This window comes from Nerophis lumbriciformis, linkage group LG39, assembly GCF_033978685.3.
Source record: "Nerophis lumbriciformis linkage group LG39, RoL_Nlum_v2.1, whole genome shotgun sequence".
Lineage (NCBI taxonomy): Eukaryota > Metazoa > Chordata > Actinopteri > Syngnathiformes > Syngnathidae > Nerophis > Nerophis lumbriciformis.
The window spans coordinates 12,543,834-12,558,778 of record NC_084586.2 but is presented as its reverse complement, the minus strand read 5'-3'; the positions used below and the strand labels follow the sequence as shown (position 1 = coordinate 12,558,778).

At 38.8% G+C, this 14,945-nt stretch overlaps 1 protein-coding gene across 17 annotated transcripts in view; it reads right to left on the bottom strand.

The window, feature by feature from the left end:
• nrxn1a (neurexin 1a) overlaps positions 1-14,945 on the bottom strand; it is a 294,437-nt gene that overhangs the window by 89,163 nt on the left and 190,329 nt on the right. For 12 of the 17 annotated variants that reach the window (XM_061931896.1, XM_061931907.1, XM_061931900.1 and 9 more), the window contains 2 exons: positions 10,598-10,801; positions 7,448-7,474 (listed from right to left, as the gene is read on the bottom strand). In XM_061931896.1, the coding sequence (XP_061787880.1) occupies positions 7,448-7,474; positions 10,598-10,801 (231 nt within the window). The remainder of the gene's footprint in view (positions 1-7,447; positions 7,475-10,597; positions 10,802-14,945) is intronic. The other 5 variants (XM_061931901.1, XM_061931906.1, XM_061931911.1 and 2 more) reach the window with 1 other exon arrangement.

Genomic DNA, 14,945 nt, shown 5'->3' with positions numbered 1-14,945 from the left:
GGCTGTGAATACAAAAAAAAAAAAAAAGGTTTTTCACATTATGGGCTATTGTGTGTGGAATTTTGAGGACGCACATGAACATGTTCCATTTTGAAATAGGCTGTAACGCAACAAAATGTGAAGCTTTGTGAATACTTTCTAGTAGTGAGGTTCACTTATGCTATTATTTCCGTAAGGATAGTGTTCTTTGTCGTGACGTTCCTGCCTGTCCTATTGAGCTGTTACACGTCTTCTTACTAGAGATGTCCGATAATATCGGACTGCCGATATTATCAGCCGATAAATGCTTTAAAATGTAATATCGGAAATTATCGGTATCGGTTTCAAAAAGTAAAATGTATGACTTTTTAAAACACTGCTGTGTACCGTATTTTCCGCACTATAAGGCGCACCTAAAAACCACAAACTTTCTCAAAAGCTGACAGTGCGCCTTATAACCCGGTGCGCTTTATATATGGATAAATATTAAGATTCATTTTCATAAAGTTTAGGTCTCGCAACTACGGTAAACAGCCGCCATCTTTTTTCCCCGTAGAAGAAGCGCGCGGTGCATGCTGGGATATGTGACGTTTCATTTCCATTTGTGTGTTTATGTAAAGACCCCAAAATGGCTCCTATTAAGTGTGTTGTCTGTCTAATTATAAATAATGCAGACGAGGCATGTTAACTGAGTTCTCAACGTTTTCTCACAGCGTGCTCATAACCACATTCGAACTCCCAGCATACAACATCGCTTCTCAGGGCTACCGCGCATGCTCGTAACTATCGTTGCATGCTGGGTAGTGTAGTTGTTATATTTGCTAGCTCATAACAGCACATTGAGAGACACGCTTACGCGCTTAATTCAATACTCGCCGTCATTCCGGGTGGATTGACAAAAGACCTCCAGCCGCTAGATATTGGTGTCAACAGGGCATTCGAAGCTAGACTGCTAACTGCGTGGGAACAATGGATGACAGAAGGCGAACACACCTTCACTAAGACGAGGAGGCAGCGCCAGACGACGCCAACATCTGCCAGTGGATCGTAAATTTGCCCAACTTTTCACTTCGGACACCGAAGACGAAGGATTTACGAATGAAGAATAACTTCAGAAAGTGAGCGCTATGTTTATTTTGTGTGTTGTGACATTAACGTTCGAGCAACATTATGTTGCTATTGCTCTGCACTATTTTGAATTTTACTATGTTTGTGATTGCACATTTGCGTACATTTTGGGAGTGAACAGAGTTGTTAGAACGCTGGTTTTTAATATATTATTCAAGTTTGACTGACCTATCTGACTGTTTTTTTGACATTCCCTTTAGCGCAGCGTAGGCGCGGCTTATAGTCCGGGGCGGCTTATTGGTGGACAAAGTTATGAAATATGTAATTCATTGAAGGTGCGGCTAATAATCCGGTGCGCCTTATAGTGCGGAAAATACGGTACACGGACGTAGGGAGAAGTACAGAGCGCCAATAAACCTTAAAGGCACTGCCTTTGCGTGCCGGCCCAGTCACATAATATCTACGGCTTTTTACACACACAAGTGAATGCAACTCATACTTGGTCAACAGCCATAGAGGTCACACTGAGGGTGGCCGTATAAACAACTTTAACACTGTTACAAATATGCGCCACACTGTGAACCCACACCAAACAAGAATGACAAACACATTTCGGGAGAACATCCGCACCATAACACAACATAAACACAACAGAACAAATACCCAGAATCCCTTGCAGCACTAACTCTTCCGGGACGTTACAATATACACCCCCCGCTATCCCCTACCTCAGGGGTCGGCAACCCGCGGCTCTAGAGCCGCATGCGGCTCTTTAGCGCCGCCCTAGTGGCTCTCTGGAGCGTTTTCAAAAATGTACAAAAAATGGAAAAAGATGAGGGGGAAAATATATATTTTTTGTTTTAATATGGTTTCCGTAGGAGGACAAACATGACACAAACATCCCTAATTGTTATAAAGCACACTGTTTATATTAAACATGCTTCACTGACTCAAGTATTTAGCGAGCGCCGTTTTGTCCTACTAATTTTGGCAGTCCTTGAACTCACCGTAGTTTGTTTACATGTATAACTTTCGAGGACGTGTTTTATGCCACTTCTTTTTCTGTCTCATTTTGTCCACCAAACTTTTAACGTTGTGCGTGAATGCACAAAGGTGAGTTTTGTTGATGTTATTGACTTGTGTGGAGTGCTAATCAGACATATTTGGTCACTGCAAGACTGCAAGCTAATCGATGCTAACATGCTATTTCGGCTAGTTGTATGTACATATTGCATCATTATGCCTAATTTGTAGCTATATTTGAGGTCATTTAGTTTCCTTTAAGTCATCTCAATTCAATTTATATCTCATGACACACTATCTGTATGTAATATGGCTTTTAATTTGTTGCGGCTCCAGACAGATTTGTTTTTGTATTTTTGGTCCAATATGGCTCTTCCAACATTTTGGGTTGCCGACCCCTGCCCTACCTCAACCCCGCCCCCCAACCCCGCCCACCTCAACCTCCTCATGCTCTCTCAGGGAGAGCATGTCCCAAATTCCAAGCTGCTGTTTTGAGGCATGTTAAAAAAAATAATGCACTTTGTGACTTCAATAATAAATATGGCAGTACCATGTTGGCATTTTTTTCCATAACTTGAGTCGATTTATTTTTGTAAAACTTGTTACATTGTTTAATGCAGTGGTTCTCAAATGGGGGTACGCGTACCCCTGGGGCTACTTGAAGGTATGCCAAGGGGTACGTGAGATTTTTTTAAAAATATTCTAAAAATAGTAACAATTCAAAAATCCTTTATAAATATAAATAAAAACCTATCTTTTTTTCCAAATAGTTCAAGAAAGACCACTACAAATGAGCAATATTTTGCACTGTTATACAGTTTAATAAATCAAAAACTGATGACATAGTGCTGTATTTTACTTCTTTATATCTTTTTTTCAACCAAAAATGCTTTGCTCTGATTAGGGGGTACTTGAATTAAAAATAATTTCACAGGGGGTACATCACTGAAAAAAGGTTGAGAACCACTGGTTTAATGCATCCAGCGGGGCATCACAACAAAATTAGGCATAATAATGTGTTAATTCCACAACTGTATATATATTAAACTTTAATACATGCTCGGATAGGCCAGTATCGGTCAGTATCGCTATCGGTCAGTATCGGTATTGGATTGGAAATGCAAAAACAATATCGGTATCGGATCGGAAGTGCAAAAACCTGGATCGGGACATCCCTAGAATCTAGCGTCCTCGTATTGGAGACTGTACTTGTGTTTAAAGTAGACATGTCCGATAATATCGGACTGCTGATATTATCGGCCGATAAATGCTTTAAAATGTAATATCGGAAATTATCGGTATCAGTTTCAAAAAGTAAAATGTATGACTTTTTAAAACGCCGCTGTGTACACGGACGTAGGAAGAAGTACAGAGCGCCAACAAACCTTAAGGGCACTGCCTTTGCGTGCCGGCCCAGTCACGCTTTTCGCACACACACAAGTGAATGCAAGGCATACTTGATCAACAGCCATACAGGTCACACTGAGGGTGGCCGTATAAACAACTTTAACACTGTTACAAATATGCGCCACACTGTGAACCCACACCAAACAAGAATGACAAACACATTTCGGGAGAACATCCGCACCGTAACACAACAGAACAAATACCCAGAACCCCTTGCAGCACTAACTCTTCCGGGACGCTACAATATTTTTTTTCCGTAACTGGAGTTGATTTATTTTGGAAAACCTTGTTACATTGTTTAATGCATCCAGCGGGGCATCACAACAAAATTAGGCATAATAATGTGTTAATTCCACGACTGTATACATCGGTATCGGTTGATATCGGAATCGGTAATTAAGAGTTGGACAATATCGGAATATCGGCAAAAAAGCCATTATCGGACACCTCTAATTATGGGGTATTGTGTGTGGAATTTTGAGGACACACATGAAGATGTTCCATTTTGAAATAGGCGGTAACGTAACAAAATGTGGAAAATGTGAAGCTTTGTGAATACTTTCTAGTAGTGAGGTTCACTTATGCTATTATTTCCGTAAGGATAGCGTTCTTTGTCGTGACGTTCCTGCCTGTCCTATTGAGCTGTTACACGTCTTCTTACTAGAGATGTCCGATAATATCGGACTGCCGATATTATCGGCCGATAAATGCTTTAAAATGTAATATCGGAAATTATCGGTATCGGTTTCAAAAAGTAAAATGTATGACTTTTTAAAACGCCACTGTGTATCTACGGCTTTTCACACACACAAGTGAATGCAAGGCATACTTGATCAACAGCCATACAGGTCACACTGAGGGTGGCCGTATAAACAACTTTAACACTGTTACAAATATGCGCCACACTGTGAACCCACACCAAACAAGAATGACAAACACATTTCGGGAGAACATCCGCACCGTAACACAACATAAACACAACAGAACAAATACCCAGAACCCCTTGCAGCACTAACTCTCACTAACGCTACAATATACACCCCCTGCTATCCCCTACCTCAACCCCGCCCCCCCAACCCCGCCCACCTCAACCTCCTCATGCTCTCTCAGGGAGAACATGTCCCAAATTCCAAGCTGCTGTTTTGAGGCATGTTAAAAAAAATAATGCACTTTGTGACTTCAATAATAAATATGGCAGTGCCATGTTGGCATTTTTTTCCATAACTTGAGTTGATTTATTTTTGGAAAACCTTGTTACATTGTTTAATGCATCCAGCGGGGCATCACAACAAAATTAGGCATAATAATGTGTTAATTCCACGACTGTATATATCGGTTGATATCGGAATCGGTAATTAAGAGTTGGACAATATCGGAATATCGGCAAAAAAGCCATTATCGGACACCTCTAATTATGGGGTATTGTGTGTGGAATTTTGAGGACACACATGAAGATGTTCCATTTTGAAATAGGCGGTAACGTAACAAAATGTGAAGCTTTGTGAATACTTTCTAGTAGTGAGGTTCACTTATGCTCATACTTGCCAACCTTGATACCTCCGATTTCGGGAGGTGGGGTGTGGGGGCGTGTTCGGGGGTGGGGCGGGGCGTGTTTGCTGGCGTGGTAAAGAGGAGAGGGGTATATTGACAGCTAGAATTCACCAAGTCAAGTATTTCATACATATATACAGAGGTGGGTTGTAACGCGCTACATTTACTCCGTTACATCTACTTGAGTAACTTTTGGGATAAATTGTACTTCTAAGAGTAGTTTTAATGCAACATACTTTTACTTTTACTTGAGTATATTTATAGAGAAGAAACGCTACTTTTACTCCGCTACTTTTATCTACATTCAGCTCGCTACTCGCTACTAATTTTTATCGATCTGTTAATGCACGCTTTGTTTGTTTTGGTCTGTCAGACAGACCTTCATAGTGCCTGCGTTTCAACAAATACAGTCACTGGTGACGCTCACTCCGTTCCACCAATCAGATGCAGTCACTGGTGACGTTGGACCAATCAAACAGAGCCAGGCGGTCACATGACCTGACTTAAACAAGTTGAAAAACTTATTGGGGTGTTACCATTTAGTGGTCAATTGTACGGAATATGTACTGTACTGTGCAATCTACTAATACAAGTTCCAATCAATCAATCAAAAGTGTGAAGGAAAAAAGACCATTTTTTATTTCAAAAGCCTAAAGACTGACTGCACAGTTCCTGTCTTCACAATAAAAGTGCCGCTCCATCGCGCCTGCGCTTTCAAAATAAGAGTCTCCGAAAGCCTGCGCAAACAAGCTAGCAAGCTACGGAGTTTGCCGCCAATGTATTTCTTGTAAAGTGTATAAAAACGAATATGGAAGCTGGACATATAAGATGCCAAAAACCAACCACTTTCATGTGGTATTAGACAGAAAGGAGGAACTTTTTTTCTCCTCCATTTGAAAACGTGGACGTTTGTCATCACTACTGTCTGATTCCAATCAATGCAAGTCATCAGAATCAGGTAATACACCAACTTATATTCTTGTCTTCATGAAAGAAAGGAATCTATATGTGTTAAACATGCATGTATATTCATTAAAACACTATTAACATGTAAACAAAATCGGCAAAAAAAAAAAAAAAAAATTATATACTGTATATATCAATGTATGTATATATATATATATGTGTGTGTGTATATATATATATATATATGTATATGTGTGTGTATATATATATATATATATATATATATATATATATATATATATGATATGTGTGTGTATGTTACTCATCAGTTACTCAGTACTTGAGTAGTTTTTTTACAACATACTTTTTACTTTTACTCAAGTAAATATTTGGGTGACTACTCATTACTTTTACTTGAGTAATAAATCTCTAAAGTAACAGTACTCTTACTTGAGTACAATTTCTGGCTACTCTACCCACCTCTGCATATATATATATATATATATATATATATATATGTATATATATATATGTAGATATCTACATCCTGAAAATATGCAAACAAAACTGTGTTTAGATAATTGATACTTCAAACTTGCATGAATAAATATTAAGGAATATAACATAACTTGGCTTCTGAGAGTTTCAAAATGTAATGAATAAAATGCTAAAGTTGTTGATAAACAAGCAATTATTTTAATAATTAAATATGGTCATTTTAAATGAATTATTATGATAATTTAAAATCAATTATTTGAAATATGTTTATTTTAGTGTATAATTCTATGGCTGGATGTAATAAGGAGTCACGAAAAAATACAAATAAAAATACAATTAATTTTGATGTTTTTAGCAAAATATAGTAAAAATGTATTTAGTTGTTTGTTTTTTTTAATTAATAAATATATTTATTTTTGGTCAAATAAATATAATAATACAATTTATCTCTAGTCTGGATGATTTAGTTCTTGTCACCCTGTTGTCCTCCCGTCAAGAAAAAAGGCTGTCCTCACTCAGGTCCGCATGGAGCTGGAGGGGGCGTGGCTTCCAGCTCCGGCTGAAAATCGGGAGATTTTCGGGAGAATATTTGTCCCGGGAGTTTTTCGGGAGAGGCGCTGAATTTCGGGAGTCTCCCGGAAAATTCGGGAGGGTTGGCAAGTATGCTTATGCTATTATTTCCGTAAGGATAGCGTTCTTTGTCGTGACGTTCCTGCCTGTTCTATTGAGCTGTTGAGTCTTCTTACCCAAATAAAGAGCCTCTTCCTCGAGCAAAGCGAAGTGCCACACTACATGCTGAAGTGCAAGCACAGAAGTAGGTGAATTGAAAACACAGCCCTATATTCGTTTCCCTTCCCCGCTTGCATCTTTGCTAAAATGGCCGACCAGGAAATCAATGAACTATAAACAAGATGGGAATAGATAGTGAGAAAGAGTGGAGACGTCAATACAAGCGCACACACTGAGGAGGGGGGCGAGGAAGGGAAGGGGTTAGGTGAGATGGAGGATCACTTACTGGCTGTACAGTTTATCCTGATACAGTCTGGAGGGAGAGCAGAGCAGAGGGTTAATGCTGCACACGTACACACACCTTCCACGCCCTGGGGACGCACACGTCGACACACCCTGCGCGCATTTGCAACACACACAACGCTGAGAAAGCACTCTCTCTCTCCGTGGTCACGCTGGGGTTATCCAATCCAAAGTTTACCAAAACAAAACCAGCTGAGGAGAGTGTTCTAGCATGTGAAGTGTGCTTTTTTGTTTGGAACTCTTTGGCCTGGCTGACCGAGAGATGGGTGTCTCGTCGCCCAGCCAGATCTGCTTGAAAAAAAAAAAAAACAACCCTGCAAGATTTCCTCTCGTAACCGGACGCGCCGGCTGTGTCGCGTGTCGTCAACCGCAGGAAAAAAGCGTGGCTGCAGACAACCAGAGACCCACACATGCGCCCCTCTGTGAGCCTGTGTCGTGTTGTTGTGCGAAAACGTGCGGCTGCCAAATGGGCCCCGCTCGTGTTTGTCAAGCTGAGCTGTGATGTGAGGCTCTGAACTAGAAAAGTGTGTGTTCTTTTTTTTTTTTTTTTTGGCAGTAAGAGCGCTGGGGTTTGGGGATGCACAGGTCCACTGGGAGTGAGCAGAGAATGCAGCTTGAGACTTGACCCTCTGTTCCACGCTAATCTTCACTTTGTTTCATAAATTACAATGGAACCTCCAATTTTATGTCTGAAGTTGGGACCTCAGCTCAGTGACAATCACTGTGGAAGATAAAGGACATACTAGGTCAGGCCTAGGCAATTATTTTGACTCGGGGGGGCCAAATTTAGAGGAAAGAAATGTGTCTGGGGGCTGGTATATCTATTTTAGGAACACTAATACAAAAGTGAAGTGAAGTGATATATATTTAATTAGCGCTTTACAAAACCTCACAATAATGTCTAATTGAATGCTAAAAACGTTATGACAGACCGAATTAAAAACGCAATGGAATTTTTAAATTTTTTTACTGACTGAGACACCCAGAATGTGCATGAAAATAAAGAATGTGTGATTTACAATATTAACTATGAACGATAAAACACTAAATATTGACAACATATGAATGTCAAACCCCCTCTCGATCGACATATTATATATATATATATATATATATATATATATATATATATATATATATATATATATATATATATATATACACCGTATTTTTCGGACTATAATTCGCAGTTTTTTTCATAGTTTGGCCGGGGGTGCGACTTATACTCAGGAGCGACTTATGTGTGAAATGATTAACACATTACCGTAAAATATCAAATAATATTATTTATCTCATTCACGTAAGAGACTAGACGTATAAGATTTCATGGGATTTAGTGATTAGGAGTGACAGATTGTTTGGTAAACGTATAGCATGTTCTATATGTTATAGTTATTTGAATGACTCTTACCATAATATGTTACGTTAACATACCAGTTGGTTATTTATGCCTCATATAACGTACACTTATTCAGCCTGTTGTTCACTATTCTTTATTTATTTAAAATTGCCTTTCAAATGTCTATTCTTGCTGTTGGCTTTCATCAAATACATTTCCCCCAAAAATGCGACTTATACTCCAGTGCGACTTATATATGTTTTTTTCCTTCTTTATTATGCATTTTCGGCCGGTGCGACTTATACCCCGGAGCGACTTATACTCCGAAAAATATGGTATATATATATATATATATGTATATATATATATAAATTATATGTATATATATACATATATATAAATAAAAATAAAAAATAAAATAAAAATATATATATACATACATACTTTAAGTTGCCATCATGGCCCCATTTACACTACACACCAAATCAGATTTTTTTGCCCTCAAGTGACAAAGATCACATTTTTTCTGCCAGTCTAAACGCTCCAAAGTGCTTCAAATCCGATCGTTTGGCATCACATTCAGGCCACATCGGGGGGGTAACCCTGAATCCGATTGGAATCTGATCTTTTCAAATGTGACTTCAGTCTAAACGCAATGCGACCTGAATGTGATTTTTACTGGGAAATGTTTCATCACAACATCCAGTTTCGGTTTCTATTTAAGACGACTGAATTTTCAGTGTATGACTTGTCAAAAGTGCGCATATATTAGGCTGTGTGTAATACACTAATATATATTTTGATTGCAGAGAAATAGCGATTGTTTAAAGACCGGAATTGCACTGTGGCGCGTTTGCGTACATTTGAGTTGAAAAATAAAGCTGATGTCAGTGTCGCTTCTACTTAACAGCCATTAAAAGACTAGAATCCCCCCAAATATATTACGCTATTTACTGTATTTTTCGGACTATAAGTCGCAGTTTTTTTCATAGTTTGGCCGGGGGTGCGACTTATACTCAGGAGCGACTTATGTGTGGAATTATTAACACATTACTGTAAAATATCAAATAATATTATTTATCTCATTCACGTAAGAGACTAGACGTATACGATTTCATGGGATTTAGCGATTAGGAGTGACAGATTGTTTGGTAAACGTATAGCATGTTCTATATGTTATAGTTATTTGAATGACTCTTACCATAATATGTTACGTTAACATACCAGTTGGTTATTTATGCCTCATATAACGTACACTTATTCAGCCTGTTGTTCACTATTCTTTATTTATTTGAAATTGCCTTTCAAATGTCTATTCTTGGAGTTGGGTTTTATCAAATAAATTTCCCCAAAAAATGCGACTTATATATGTTTTTTTCCTTCTTTATTATGCATTTTCGGCCGCTGCGACCTATACTCCGGAGCGACTTATAGTCCGAAAAATGCGGTAGTAAAAAGTGAATTATTACAGCACAGACATTTTGGACAAGTTTGGTGAGATTTTGACATCACTTGTCAATAAATGTATTTTACAATAACTTAAAAACCGTAACGGCACCAACGTAGCATGAAGGAAAGGCAGTGTTATTTTGATACTTGCAATGACGGGGGCCAACTTCACACTGTGTTGAATGTTGGAGGTTCCAGTGTAATGTAATATCACAAGTCCAACATGATGATGTCAGTCAAAGCAAGAACATTTACTTAGTGATCAGCAGTTAATAACGTTCCAGGAGCAGCTGGATTTCCCCCTGAAAGGTACATTAGAACCCGGAGCGAATGCGTGAGTGGTACCTAGGTTGACGGTGAGCCGCACTCGGCCTCCGTCCAGCTCCAGGCGGAGGGTGTCCGCCGAGTTGCGGGACGTGGTCGCCATGAGGACGCCGTAGGCCCGCTGGGAGCGAAAGCGCAGCGAGACGTCCTCCGCCTCCGTGTGCATGGCCATGGGCAGCTGCACCTTCATGAACTTGCTGCCGTCGTACGACAGGATGGTGGCGTCTGCGGGAGAGAGGGCGAGGAAAAGAGCGTGAGAGACGGGGCGGTGGTCGCTCGGAATAACAGCAGGCCGTACACTGCAAAAACTGAAATCTAAGTAAGATGAAATATCTCAAATAAGGGTGATATTTGCTTATTTTCTGTCTGATAAGATAATTCTTCTCACTAAGCAGATTTGATGTTAGAGTGTTTTACTTGTTTTAAGTCCTAAATGATCTCAGTAAGATATTACAGCTTGTTGCTGAGATTTGATGACCTATATTGAGTAAAACATGCTTGAAACTAGAATATCAACTGTTGCAAAGCTGTGTCATCAACACTCACAAGTATAAAACTACTTTTTTAAAGTCATAATTTCTTACTTCAAGCATGAACAAACAAATCATGATTTTGACACAATTGTGTCTCATAATTGAAACAGATGACGGCCAAATGGACTTTGCTGTTTTATTTTCAATGAAACAAGACTTAATACGTACTCATATAGTAGTGCAGTCGGCACAGTGCAGTAAACTGACAGTTAATATTTAAACATTTAACATTTGACATTTCAAACTATTTTGAACAGAAATAGTTCATGCACATTCAGATAAAATATTCAAAATTACAATAAAAAAAATTTGGGTGGGTCCTGGCTGTATATATATATATATATATATATATATATATATATATATATATATATAATGTGTATATATATATACACATATATAAACTGTATATATATATATATATATATATATATATATATATATATATATATATATATATACACATATATATATACTGTGTATATATATATATATATATATATATATATATATATGTGTACATATATATATAACGGGGGGTGCTTACAAACATCAGTTGTTTACCAATCTAAGGTAACACGCAAGGACATTAACACATCCAACACATATGTAGGATTAACCGAGGGAGAGTTTAAAACCAGATGGAACAATCACAAGGCTTCTTTCAGGAACCAAAACCTGCGGAATACCACAGAACTCAGCAAACATATTTGGGACCTCAAAGACAATAATGTTGAATATTCAATAACATGGCAAATTCTTGCATCCAGCACACCTTACAATAGTGGTAATAAAAGATGCAACCTATGCTTGAAAGAGAAACTGTTTATTATATACCGTCCAGACCTGTCATCCCTCAACAAGCGCAGCGAAATTGTATCAGCATGCCGCCACAGACGGAAACACCTCCTAGGTAACACATGAGCCAATCACCACGCCCCTACGCCAGCCTGTACCCACCCACTCTGTGCCCTATATAAACCATGGTATGTGAATGCTTCCATTAAAATCTCCTGATGATTGAGGGAACCCCTCATGAAACAGGCCTGTAGAGATGAAGTAGTCTTGTGATTTTTTTCCCCACACATACATATATATGTATATATATATATATATATATATATATATATATATATCAGTGGTTCTTAACCTGGGTTCGATCAAACCCTAGGGGTTCGGCGGAGCCTCCGCCACGGAAGTAAAGACACATCCGACTTATCGTGTAAATAAAAACTTCTCCCTATCAGCGTATTATGGACCCAACAATGTTCCCCCTAATCTTCCATCTGATTTGCAGGTTGTTTGATTGATCGATTTAAACTTTTACTAGCAGATTCCAAAGGAAGAGAATACATTATATGAAACAGTACAGTTTACACAGTATACAGTACATATTCCGTACAATTGACCACTAAATGGTAACACTCGGCAGCACGGTGGAAGAGGGGTTAGTGCATCTGCCTCACAATACGAAGGACCTAAGTAGTCTTGGGTTCAATCCCGTGCTCGGGATCTTTCTGTGTGGAGTTTGCATGTTCTCCCCGTGACTGCGTGGGTTCCCTCCGGGTACTCCGGCTTCCTCCCACCTCAAAAGACATGCACCTGGGGATAGGTTGATTGGCAACACTAAATTGGCCCTAGTGTGTGAATGTGAGTGTGAATGTTGTCTGTCTATCTGTGTTGGCCCTGCGATGAGCTGGCGACTTGTCCAGGGTGTACCCCGCCTTTCGCCCGATTGTAGCTGAGATAGGCTCCATCCAGCGCCTCCCACGACCCCAAAAGGGAATAAGCGATAGAAAATGGATGGATGGATGGATGGTAACACCCGAATACATTTTTCAACTTGTTTAAGTCGGGGTCCACATTAATCCATTCATGTTAATGTGTGTAAGGTGTGTAATTTGTTGTGAGTTCATGCACTGTGTTGGTTTTGTTCTTTGAACAAGGTGATGTTCATGCACGGTTCATTTTGTGCACCAGTAAAAAAACATACATTTTTCTTGAATTTGAAAAAAAAAATTAAAAAAAATTTTTCAATAAAGAAGGGTTCAGTGAATGCGCATATGAAACTGGTGGGGTTCGGTACCTCTAACAAGGTTAAAGGGGAACATTATCACCAGACCTATGTAAGCGTCAATATATACCTTGATGTTGCAGAAAAAAGACCATATATTTTTTTAACCGATTTCCGAAATCTAAATGGGTGATTTGGCGAATTAAACGCCTTTCTATTATTCGCTCTCGGAGGGATGACGTCACAACGTGACGTCACATCGGGAAGCAATCCGCCATTTTCTCAAACACATTACAAACACAGAGTCAAATCAGCTCTGTTATTTTCCGTTTTTTCGACTGTTTTCCGTACCTTGGAGACATCATGCCTCGTCGGTGTGTTGTCGGAGGGTGTAACAACACGAACAGGGACGGATTCAAGTTGCACCAGTGACCCAAAGATGCAAAAGTGGCAAGAAATTGGACGTTTGTTCCGCACACTTTACCGACGAAAGCTATGCTACGACAGAGATGGCAAGAATGTGTGGATATCCTGCGACACTCAAAGCAGATGCATTTCCAACGATAAAGTCAAAGAAATCTGCCGCCAGACCCCCATTGAATCTGCCGGAGTGTGTGAGTAATTCAGGGACAAAGGACCTCGGTAGCACGGCAAGCAATGGCGGCAGTTTGTTCCCGCAGACGAGCGAGCTAAACCCCCTGGATGTCTTGGCTCACACCGTCCCTTATGCCACCGAAGACGATCAAGAGAAGAATATCGACCCTAGCTTCCCTGGCCTGCTGACATCAACTCCAAAACTGGACAGATCAGCTTTCAGGAAAAGAGAGCAGATGAGGGTATGTCTACAGAATATATTAATTGATGAAAACTGGACTGTCTGCACTCTCAAAGTGCATGTTGTTGCCAAATGTATTCCATATGCTGTAAACCTAGTTCATAGTTGTTAGTTTCTTTTAATGCCAAACAAACACATACCAATCGTTGGTTAGAAGGCGATCGCCGAATTCGTCCTCGCTTTCTCCCGTGTCGCTGGCTGTCGTGTCGTTTTCGTCGGTTTCGCTTGCATACGGTTCAAACCGATATGGCTCAATAGCTTCAGTTTCTTCTTCAATTTCGTTTTCGCTACCTGCCTCCACACTACAACCATCCGTTTCAATACATGCGTAATCTGTTGAATCGCTTAAGCCGCTGAAATCCGAGTCTGAATCCGAGCTAATGTCGCTATAGCTTGCTGTTCTATGCGCCATGTTTGTTTGTGTTGGCATCACTATGTGACGTCACAGGAAAATGGACGGGTGTTTATAACGATGGTTAAAATCAGGCACTTTGAAGCTTTTTTTAGGGATATTGCGTGATGGGTAAAATTTTTAAAAAAACTTCGAAAGATAAAATAAGCCACTGGGAACTGATTTTTAATGGTTTTAACCCTTCTGAAATTGTGATAATATTCCCCTTTAAGAACCACTGATATATATATATATATATATATAAATATATATATATATATATATATATATATATATTACATATACATATATATATGTGTGTATATATATATACATATATATATACATATACATATATATATATGTGTGTGTATATATATATATATATATATATATATATATATATATATATATATATATATATATATATATATATACTGTATATATACACACACATATATATATATATATATATATATATATATATATATATATATATATATATATATATATATATATATACCTTGCGCATTAAGTGACTGAAAGAGCACGCACTTGGCGCGATGATGTCATGTTATCGATGGAAAATGCATTTT